The following is an 11,413-nucleotide window of genomic DNA, read 5'->3' on the forward strand; positions in this document are numbered from 1 at the left end:
CAAGGGAAGCTTGGCATTACAGGGAACATGTCCATAGTACTCAGCTCTGCAGAGTGGCAACAAGAGAAAACACAGTTAAGAATAGAACAAGACAAATTTACTGTAGGATATGAAAAAGCAATTGGATTCAGCATTTCATGGTTTTGCCCAGATAAATACCAGTGTTTATTCTCCAAGAAGTCTTCTATAATTCATACTACAGCTCCAATTACTCTGCATCCCTTCCTTATCTTCAATACTCATGTACACAATAATTAAACATTAATCTACATTGTTATGTTTTTGGGTTTTTTTCCCCCTTTTTGTCCATTCTCCACTATTAAAAAGCATATCCCTCAGAATTAAGGACTTTGAAACATCACTATCACTAAGATTTTGCATGCTCTGGGAACTTGATCAATGCACTTCATTAAGGAAAACACCCCACATTTTGTGGGGTAACTGTACAACAGAGTGCTGCTTTTAACCCACACACCCCCCTGGGATCAAGATGTTCCTGGGGCTAATTCTGTTCCTTCTTAACAATTAAGTCTTCAAGCCAGATCCAGGAACTTTCTCAACGATGAGGTTGAATTGCAATTTGCTAGCCTGAGGGTATTATCATTGTTGGGGTGTGAGAAAAAGGAAGATTCTTAATATCACTGAAAAAATAAATTGTGGACAATCCACTCATCTATTCATCTGTTTTCTTCATATGTTTTCCCAAGCTTTTGGACATCATCCATCTTTTTTTGACCAGGAGAACTGAAGCAAACTTTCAAATGTCCACAAATAGATAAGACAGGGAGCCAAAGAAAGGTAAGACTCACTGACTCTAAAAATAAAAGTTCTAATTATAACAGGGATTTTTTTGGCCTTAGTAGGACTAATTTTTAAGAGTCATCTCCTAAGATCTTATTTCCAACTCACTCAGGGAGGGAAAGGGAAAAACCCTTCTGTCAGGGATCCAAATTAAGCCTCCTGAAAGCATAGTAAGAATATTAGCTAGACCTTCTGGAGACTTCGGAACCCTGCTTCCTCCTCCCTTCATTTTTTCAGGCTTTTGGAAGAAGGAATAATCAATATTCAAACATATACTAAAACACCCCAACTATTCTGTTGTGCTTATCTTCTTAGCATAAACTTTAACACTGATCAGGTCAAAATCAAACTTTCCTCCTTCGTTTTGAGATTGAGGGCTGCGGGACCGAAGCACATTGGACTCCAGGCGGCTTTAGAGAAAGCTGATCAGGAATTAATCGCTGGGGAGTACTTAAGGTGGGAGTGTCCTCTGATTTGGTCAGATGTGAAGCAAGAAACTGAGGTCTGGCTGAGCAGAAGCTTTCAGATACGGACCGTATAATCCCTCTTTTCCTCAAAGGGGTGATAAAGGTACATGAGGAGCATAAACAAAGTGTCCCCAGCTCTACAGGGAAAAAAGATGAAGAGATGAAGGGGAAAAAGCAAAGCAGGATGTTAACACACCCTTCTTATTTCCGTTCCAAAAAGAACAGGATGATTGGGGAGGGGAGAGTGGGGGATCGGAAGAAAGGGAAAAGATGAGGAGAAAAGGTAAAGATTAGGCTGAGACAGAAAGGCAGAATCTTTGGACTCCAGGATAAGGCAGTGAGGAAGACAGGGTGAGGATACACGCCCACAAATAACAATTTAGGGATTCAGATTGAAGAGAAAGTTGACAAAAACACCAGGTTCTCCCCACCCTACCCCCTATTTTTTCTCTGAGAAGGGCAGTTTTCTTGGGAGGGTTTGGCTGAAAAATGAGTTCATCTCTCCCTTCCCCCCCACCCCCAATTCTCAACCTTCAATTCCCAATTTAATTGAGAACTTTCTAGGGTTTCACGAAAGCAGCCCAGGCTGGGAGAACACAAAAGCAAAGGGCTTGGAACTGGGCTAGAAAAATGCCAAGCTAGCCCCCAAACAATTCCCAAGTAGTAAAATAAGTATATAATGCCCCCTGAGACACTTTTCCCCTTTCACCTAAAAATGCCAATCCCTGACATCAACGCCCGCCCTCCGAAGTCTTCTAGAACGCTGATAGGCTTAAGGGCAATCCCCCAGCCCTCCTTTCATTTGTCTCAAGGGACGTCGTTCAAGAACCCTCCGCCCCCTCCTTCCAAGGAGGAAATCGCGCACAACAACCGTTTCCCCGCCAGAGGCACACTGTGTCCACGCGCCCCGGGACGCATTCTGATTGGCTGTATCCCTAGTAAACAAGGAAAAGGCAGCCAATGGGAAGATTGTGCACGAGGACAGCACGAGCCACCTCGCAGGCCCTCGCGTGGCCCAGAGTGCCAGAGCCCTATATAAGGCCGTTTCCGCCTCTTCGCAGAGTCAATCCCTAGAGCGCTCCAGTTGGACATCTACTCTCTCGTCCTTTGAGATTTTTGGGGCGGGGGATTCCTCAAAGCTCGTTTTGGACTGAGACAAAAAGAATTTTTATTCTTTCGAAGTCTCTTTACATTAGTGAGAAATCTTTAACGTTTTCTTTTCGACTTTTCGAAAATTAGTACAGGCTGATTTTGGAGAAGGGGCTCTTAAATTTTTTAGAATCAAATTGTCAGCCCCGAAGTCCACTCAGCCTAGGGAAAGCGAAATATTCTCAACTTAACCGAAAAGGTTAAATCTTTCTTTGGCAATCCAAAGAGATTTATTCGTTGTCTCCCTTATTGCCCGAGTGAACCAAGCCTAACCATGGTGATGTTCAAGAAAATCAAGACTTTCGAGGTGGTCTTCAGCGACCCCGACAAGGTCTACTGCAGTGGGGAGAAGGTGGCTGGCCGGGTGGTGGTCGAGGTGTGCGAGGTGACCCGGGTCAAATCCGTCAGGATCCTGGCTTGCGGAGTGGCCAAAGTCCTGTGGATGCAGGGCTCGCAGCAGTGCAAGCAGGCGATGGAGTACCTGCGCTACGAGGACACGCTGCTGCTGGAAGACCAGCCCGCAGGTAAGGGAACTCGCCCTCTTGCGGGGGGAGGATGGGGAGCCCCGGCTATTAGGGAGCTTGAGGGAATAGGTTCCAGCAAGACCTTTGAGGGTACGAGAGGTCTGAATCACTGTTCTAACATCTGGCAAAACGGGTACCGGTCCCCGCATCCCCCCATCCCAGCTGCAATGTTCCGTATGATACCCTTACCTGGAGCAGGGCGCTTAACTAAAAACCTTCCTCCTCCCATCTGGCACAATGGATATCGTTCCCAGCCTCCCATCTCAGCTGCTCTATTTGAAACCCTTACCTAAACCGTCCTTCTATTGGCAAAAAGAGTATTCCAGCCTTCAGCTCCCTTGCGCTGTGATACTTGGATGAACTGGGAGGGTGTTTAATTAAATATAGGTGTTAAAAATGAAAATAATGGATTCCCTTTGGCTTGAGTGTCGGGAGTCGGGGCTTTGGGCTTCTTTTTCCCGGACCCAAATGATTAACCACCTTTCCCTATGGGAGATTTAAGTGCCGTGGTTAGTTTCAGAAAGTGTATCCAAGCATTTAAAATAAGATCAGGACCGTTTTTTAGTAAGTCTAATAGTGCTTTTTTTTTTTTCCTCTCCTCAAGCTAATGATGAGTCCGTGATCCTGAGACCTGGAAATATATATGAGTACAAGTTCGGCTTTGAACTTCCTCAGGGGTAAGTCTCAACGCTGCTTGTTATTTTCTCTTTTTTAAAACCTTACTTCAGTTAAGCATCTAGTGTTCCAAAGATGAGTAATCTAAAAGGAATTGTGCCTTTCATTCCACTACAGACCTCTGGGAACCTCATTCAAGGGGAAGTATGGCTGTGTAGACTATTGGGTAAAGGCTTTCCTTGACCGCCCCAGCCACCCAACTCAGGAAACTAAGAAATACTTTGAAGTGATGGATCCAGTGGATGTCAATACCCCTGATTTGATGGTAAGCTTTCCCAATAGGCTTAAGTCCTGGGTACTGAGGGACCTTATGAGGCAGGACTCCCCCTCCCCCCATTTCTTAACAAGGCTTATACTGAAGTTAAGGATCTAGTCTTTAGCTTAAAATGAAAATGAATAAAAATTTTAACTCTTAGAAGAAAGTAGGAGGGGGAATTCCTGGTTTCTTCCCAGAGCAGTGTAGCTCACTACATCCTACAGAACCCTGTTGTCATAACGTAACCATTGATAAGGAAAGGTCCAAGAAGAGCTTAGAGGAGATTATAATTATGGCATGGGATGATAAGACATGATTTATATTACATATTATTGCAGGAGATAGAAGTCCTCATAATCAAAAGCAGGGGCCATCTTGGCAGTTCTCAGAAACATTAACAAGGATTTATTTTATCCTATTCAGGCACCTGTGTCTGCCAAGAAGGAGAAGAAGGTTTCTTGCCTGTTTATTCCTGATGGGAGAGTATCTGTCTCTGCCCGGATTGACCGAAAAGGATTTTGTGAAGGTAAGAGAAGTCTGGGCTTGGAAAAAGCAGGAATTGCCTAGTGTGGGAGAAAGGATGTGGACCATAAATAAGCAGTTACACGATTTTTAGTAACAAAAATTAATTCTTTTGTCAGGTGATGAAATCTCTATCAATGCTGACTTTGAGAATACTTGTTCCCGCATTGTTGTGCCCAAGGCTGCTATTGTTGCCCGCCACACTTACCTTGCCAATGGCCAGACCAAGGTGTTGACCCAAAAGCTGTCCTCTGTTCGAGGCAACCATATCATTTCTGGCACCTGCGAATCATGGCGTGGCAAAAGCCTTCGTGTACAGAAGATTAAACCCTCCATCCTTGGCTGCAACATCCTTCGGGTTGAATACTCTTTATTGGTGAGTGAGTGAAACTGTCATGGTCATTGGAGTAAATCAGTCATTGTATTTATGGCTCTCTGGTATAACCAACAATTTTTATCTTTCCTGTAGATTTATGTCAGTGTCCCTGGATCTAAGAAAATCATCCTTGATCTACCCCTAGTCATTGGCAGCAAGTCAGGACTCAGTAGCCGCACATCTAGCATGGCTAGCCGAACCAGCTCTGAAATGAGTTGGGTGGATCTAAACATCCCTGACACCCCAGAAGGTGAGTTAGCTTAGACTCCCACCCCCATCCCCCCTTTTTTCTGTTAATGATTCCCTGGAAATCAGAAGCTGGTTGGTTGGGGTTGTTTATGACTCCATTTTCTCTCTGCAGCACCTCCTTGCTACATGGATATCATTCCTGAAGATCACAGACTGGAGAGCCCAACCACTCCTCTCCTTGATGATAGCTCTCTGGACAGCCCCATCTTTATGTATGCATCTGAGTTCAAGTTTATGCCTCCACCCACTTATACTGAGGTGAGCATGATTACCTTGGTTGAGTAAAGGTGGGGAGGGCTGCTCAATTTAAATATTCTCCTGACTCCCCTTCTCCCACCTTCTAAATCTAAAGCTGTCTTTGGTTTTATTCTTCTAGGTGGATCCCTGCATTGTCAACAACAACGTGCAGTGAATGAACCAAAGAAGAGAAGCAGAAATTATTTACCTGTTTCTTTCTGTCTTTCCTTGACTCGCTTTTTCAGAAGCATGATGGTCTCTGCCCACTGTGGGGACGGGTTCACCTTCATCTCTGTCTCCCTGATGTTAAAAGATCAGCAGGCAATCATGTTTTAAAACAGACGCCAAAGTGCGTCAACTCTCTCAGCCAGTCTTGCTGTTGTTTCATAGAGGATGTTGGCTGGTTTGTGGAAGATTTGGACTCTTGTGACTGACCTCTTTGTTCAGAATTCCCCTGAATTATGAGGGGTTTTCAGTAGTTTGGATTCAGGATTGGGATAGCCTCTAGATTGGTCTTCCCAATTCTGGGAATCACAAAATTTGGCTTCTGGGGAGCCAGACAAAGGTGATTTAATGAGCTGGGAAAACATTTTATAGAAATAATGGCCAAATGTTTGGTGGGAAGAAGAGGCGCCTGAAATCAGTATAGCCCTTCCCACGTATCCTCTCACTCTATAGATGTTTAAAGGTGCTCCCAGTTCTTGTAGAAATTTTTTCTGTTGAAAGAGAAGTGATCCACTTCACTTCTCATGACACATTATCCTTGTTTCAAAGCAAAGGCAAACAGACCCCTTGAGAGGGAGGCTGGTGAAAGCCTGTGGCTAAGCACTTTGTTCTTCCTCTTAGGAGGTTTTCTTAAAGAGTTTGGGTTCAGTGTTGGTAGGAGGAGGAAGGCACAAAATATCTTCAAAACTCCTTTGGAGTTAGTTCTGAAGTATTGTTCTTAGCACTTTTATTCTTTTGTTTTCTGTTGGGGATTTTCCTCCTAGTCCCTAAGCATTAAACTTAAAAAGATCCTCTTTGTTTCTGGGGTGGGCAGGAGAAAATTGATGGTTTTTGTCATTACCAGTAGCTTCCCAAGAGTAGATTGAATACTGACCACAGTACTTAATAAGTAAGGGGCCTTCCAGTCCCCTGCCCAGTAAACTGACTACCAAAACACTTCCAAAGCTGGGATTGAAGAGTGCTGAAAGAACATCTTAGGAAGCAAATCAGAATCCTGCATTTTTTCCACCCTTGAATACGCTCCCAGTGTTAGGAGTTTTAAATAACTCCTTTCCTCCTTATCCTTCCGCTACTCAATGAATTGTCCTAAGCAATCAGCACTTTCTCTACTGTCTTGTGTCAAAGCACTGAGCCCCACTCTTTTATCTGTGAACTGTACAACTAGAAAATGAACTGAAAGTGGTTTTGGTTTGATTTTTTAAAATGTGTATCTTTTTGTATGTTAAAAATTATATTTTGTACTTTTATCAGAGATATTTTCAACTCCTTGGCGGAGTTCTTGTTTTTTTTTAAATAAAAATAAAATTAAACTGAAAAGTTTTTATTTATTTGCTTTATTGGGTAGAGGATCTTTGGCAGAGGGTAGGGAAGGGGGGATGTTTAAAAAGTTATTTGGTTTCTACACTCCAATCTTTAAACACTGTTCCACAGAATATCTAAGTTATTGACTGGATAAGAATATTTGAAAATATGGGTGAGCCTATATATACACCATTGGCTTAAAAAAATATCTTTAGATAAACAGATTTCTTAATAAACAACACAATTGTTTGAAACTGCCAGTGATACTATGCCACTTTTAGTATAATTTCCAATTTAGGTCATGACATAATGTTTGATTATGTTGGTTGAAGTCATGGCAAAATTAAAATGAATCCTTTTGTGTTCACAATAAGGACAAATATTTATAATGCAAATGTATGCAGGACAATTTAGTACAGAGCATCTGTTTATAATGAATCAATAAGATGGGCTTCTTACAATAACTTAGACCATGATTCTCTGCCATAATAACTTTGACCATTCCCAGTTGTCAATTTTGTAAGTGAAACTTCTTTTACTGGTTTAAAATAGACCTGAATTGTGGGTCTTAAAGGAAAAGAAGTGATTAGTTCTGGATTTTTCGTTTTTGGATTTTTTTTAAAGTAAACTTTACCCAGAGAATAGCTGAATTTGGAGGCTGGATCTTTAAAGAACTAAAAGACAATTTTAGTTGATTGTGCAACTCAGTTTTACCAGTTCTTTTTCCTCCCCAGTACTATCCTTGATCTTTTCCCATTAGGTGTTCAATATACTGTGTGTCTCCGTGTTCCCCTCATTTTCAGAAGAGAGATTTAGGATGTGGGAACAAGGGGGTGTGCTGAGCTCAGTGGGGACCATACTGCCAGACTTTGGTTTTGTCCAATTATATTTTCGTATGATAATCCTGGTCCAAGACCCCCTGTTCTGAGGCTCACCCTTCTAAACCCATCTAAAAACGAAAAACTGCCAATAACCATGGAAACGAGCTGGGGAGGCAGACCGCTTCACAGGCCCGCTGCCTCTGTCTCATCCTTCCTCCTTGTGTGTTTATTGATCCCTGTCAACACAAAACTACCTGAAACCATCCCTCCCCGTCTCCTCCAGGTACCTGCAGGCTCCTCCCCGTTCATTTGTGACAAGAGAACTAGGTCAGAGTTGATGGAAAAATCTTTTCTGTAGTTTGTTTTCCTGGGATGCGAGGGGAGGGGCAAGGACAAGAGCAGGACATAGGGTGTGAGCCTGACATGGGACAAGAAGTACATGTAATACATGAGCCCGAGTACTATTATGTCTGGTGTATAGGAAAAATTCAGCCCAACAGACTGAGAGGGACATAGGGTCCTCAAGTCAGGAGCTCCCACACCTGCCTGACCCCAGTACTAGGTTCATGATCTCTCTGCACCAGCCAGATCTTGCGACTCTACATAATCAATAGGGTACAGAATAGAGTGAAGTATTTGCAAAGTAATTTGCAAATCTTAAAAAACTCAATAAATGCTATTTTATCATTTCAAGGAGTTCCACCTGGCAAGTGTCTTATATTGTTGAAATCACCTACTCAGACCGAGGTGTCCCATTGTTCTGAGGTGGTCTAGATTGAATAGAGCATTTATTTGTTCAGTTCTAGACGTCAGATTTTAATAAGGTCATCAGTAAACTGAAGAACATCCAAAAGAGGACAATCATAATAAGTTAAGGATATTGAGAAAATGTCAAAGAGAAAGATGTGTTAAAGGAACTAACAATGTTTAACTTGGAGAGAAAGACAAGAGACACAGGCCATGGAATGAATTATTTCTCTCCAGCCTCAGGAAACCATAGAAGTGGGCTTTGTCCAACCATCTCATTTCACAGAAAAGGAAACTAAGGGAGGTCATATGATTTCTCCAAAATTCTCCAGAGGCAGATGAGGATCTGAAAAGCCTCTGACTTCTAATGCTATGATTGTCCAATACCTTAATAATTCCCTACTTTATTTCTACAGATAAGGGAACCTAGCCCTAGATAATAACTGATTTTTCAAGAGTGTTTTTTTGTTGTTGTTTTGTTTTATTTGAGAGTATTTAAAGGCTTGTCATATGTCAGACTCACCCTGCTTAGCCCCAGAAGCTAGAACTATAAATGACAAGCAGAAGGTGCAAAAGTAGAAATTTCAGATTTGGTGCAAAGAAATACCTCCAGACAGTTAGGGAGATCCCAAAATAGAACAGGCTGCCACAGGAGGTGGCAGGTTCCTCCCTCACTTTAGGTCTTCAAGCAAAAGCTCAGTGATTACTTGTTAAGTCCATGCCAGCTTGGACTATATTGGTACTAAGGTCCTTTTCTAAATCTGAGAGTCTGTGCTTCTGGGATTCTGTCCTTTGGGAATGGGAGATGGAGAGAAGGAAGAACAATAATTTATGGACTCCCTCCCAGCCAACGCCTGTTGTCTGTATAAGGAAACGGAGAGATTTAGCTGTTTCACTGGAGGATGGTCACTCTCAAGAAATACAAAAGACCTTCAATGATGCTTTCTTTCCCCTCCTGCACAGAGTTCATTTCCCATAATCCTAAACAAAGTATTTTCCCTTGAAGACTCCTCCACTAAAAATTACCCTGGCATGGATTCTGTCAATATAAAGTTATTATAAAATAAAATTTTTTTAAAAAAAAGACTCCTCCACTTTACTGCTACCCAGTATCACCTTTGCCTCTACTTGATGGGGATGGAGGTAGTGTTCTTAAATACTAAGTATATGTTAACTAGATAACAATCAATTAATTAATCAATTAATCATCAATTCCTCTGAGTTAACCTCTTGTTTCAAGTATACTTCTCCAGAGTTCTGACTCTCTACAAATACTATCATTTATTCCTAGCTTGGTGAAATGGGTGAGGGATAAGAAGAAAGATCTGACTGAGAAATGCTCAATAGAAAGGGAAGAGAGACAGATGATTGTATTAGGTTTCTTGAAAGTAATACAAAATGACTTTCAGATCCCAAGATTATAATATTTTTAACCTCTCCAACCCAACTTGGTGAAGTAGGTGGGGAATGAGGAAAGAAAGCCATTCAGAAAGATAATCCAAATGAAAAGAACCAAATCAAATCATTCCTCTTCTTTTCCCTCACATTTCCTGAAATGAAGAGCTTAGATGACCTTTAAGATCCCTTTCAGGTCTAGATTTGTAATATTTTTAAGCTCTTAAACTTCATCTAATGGAGTGGGTAGGTATAAGGAGAGAAGACCACTGAGAGAGAGATTGTCATTCATTTTTGGAGAGAGCCAGTGATATCATGGGTTGATGTCTTGATTTGTTTGTGAATTGAATTTAAGGGAGGCAGATTTGTACAGTCATCTGCCTCTTCCAGGATCCTCAAACTTCAGTGGCAAGACAATAGTCAAGATGACTGATGACAGGGCAGGATGCAATGGATGACCTTGGCACCCACCAGCTTCAGCCATCTTCATGCTGTTGGAAAAAAGTGTCCTCATGCACCCATTCCACTTTATGCTTGGGGGTAGACATCCCTCCAGTTAGTGATGGGTTTGAAGCTTGTCAGCTCCCCTCTACCTGGTTTAGCTAGTCTGCTGACACGGTTTTATTGGGTTGTGGACACTACACATGCTACAGTTTCTTGGAGCCATAGTTGGGAGGCAGATGGACACAAAAAGGGGATGAGTAACCCTAAAAAGAGCTCAGCAAGCTCTTATACCAGAGACCCTAGTCCTCCCTGAACATCCTCTCCATCCCACTGAGAGTAGAAAGAAAAAGAACCAGAGGGTTTCCATTTCTTTCACCTCATATTCCCTGATGTCTCTGCAAAGGGGCTGAGGATTATGAAAAGGGCCTTAAGGAAGCACCACCTTCTCCTTGATATTCTAGTAAGTGAGTCCAGGTGCTGTGTGTATTCACAAACTCCTGGTACATCCCATGGTTCATAGTTCTTAGAGATGGGGAAATGGTGCAAATCCATGAATCCCTTATGTATGAGATCCTGGAAAGGAATGTCTAAGATATCTAGGTCCCTTCCCATTCAAGACTCTTATCTGAGAAAGGAAAATATCTACCTCCCTTCCCAACCAAGACTCTTATCTGAGGAAGGAAAAAGAGAGATTAAGCTGTTTCCATAGGGGAAGCTCACCCCTCCCATTAATCATAAAAGACCTTCAGATAAACTTCCTTTTCCTGTGCACAACCCTTCCTCTCCCTACCCAAAAGATTTTCCCTTGCACAAGTTTCTCAGTTTTTCACTCCAACTATAAACTAATTGCAATTTTTCTATTTTTCCCCCCAAGAAGCTGTTCAAGATCAATCCCTTTCCCCCTTTCTATATTTCTTTTGAAATTATCTCAAGCCTTTGAATTGTAAAGCACCAGGAAATGTTCATTGCCTATTAAGAAGTCTCAGTTGAAAGAAGATATCTTTTCATCACTTATTCCTAGCTTGGTGAAATGGGTGAGGGATAAGAAGAAAGACCTGACTGAGAAATGCTCAATAGAAAGGGAAGAGAGACAGATGATTGTATTAGGTTTCTTGAATTTTTGGATAACTCTGGATTAGAGTGGTCTAGAAAATGATGGAGGACTCCTAGCCAAAATTGATCTCTCCTTCCTATGACTATCCTTGATTATCTTAACTTCCTTA

The 11,413-nt window shown here is 41.9% G+C and overlaps 1 protein-coding gene across 1 annotated transcript; it reads left to right on the top strand.

Moving 5' to 3' along the window:
• Positions 1-2,344: 2,344 nt before the first annotated feature.
• On the top strand, positions 2,345-6,801 carry TXNIP (thioredoxin interacting protein). The gene is made up of 8 exons (XM_051992815.1): positions 2,345-2,941; positions 3,546-3,618; positions 3,734-3,881; positions 4,296-4,398; positions 4,514-4,770; positions 4,864-5,020; positions 5,132-5,277; positions 5,396-6,801. Exons 1-8 carry the CDS (start codon positions 2,692-2,694, stop codon positions 5,429-5,431), a joined length of 1,170 nt encoding a protein of 389 aa, XP_051848775.1. The 5' UTR covers positions 2,345-2,691; the 3' UTR covers positions 5,432-6,801.
• The last annotated feature ends 4,612 nt before the right edge of the window (positions 6,802-11,413 follow it).

Source organism: Antechinus flavipes, chromosome 4 (assembly GCF_016432865.1).
Source record: "Antechinus flavipes isolate AdamAnt ecotype Samford, QLD, Australia chromosome 4, AdamAnt_v2, whole genome shotgun sequence".
In the NCBI taxonomy this organism is placed as follows: Eukaryota; Metazoa; Chordata; class Mammalia; order Dasyuromorphia; family Dasyuridae; genus Antechinus; species Antechinus flavipes.

Bases quoted from the DNA above. Each gene is read 5' to 3' on its own strand.
- TXNIP (XM_051992815.1), top strand. From the start codon at position 2,692: ATGGTGATGTTCAAGAAAATCAAGACTTTCGAGGTGGTCTTCAGCGAC. The intron at 3,882-4,295 runs GTAAGCTTTCCC...TATCCTATTCAG, and splicing joins TCAATACCCCTGATTTGATG to GCACCTGTGTCTGCCAAGAA. The intron at 4,771-4,863 runs GTGAGTGAGTGA...TCTTTCCTGTAG, and splicing joins GGGTTGAATACTCTTTATTG to ATTTATGTCAGTGTCCCTGG.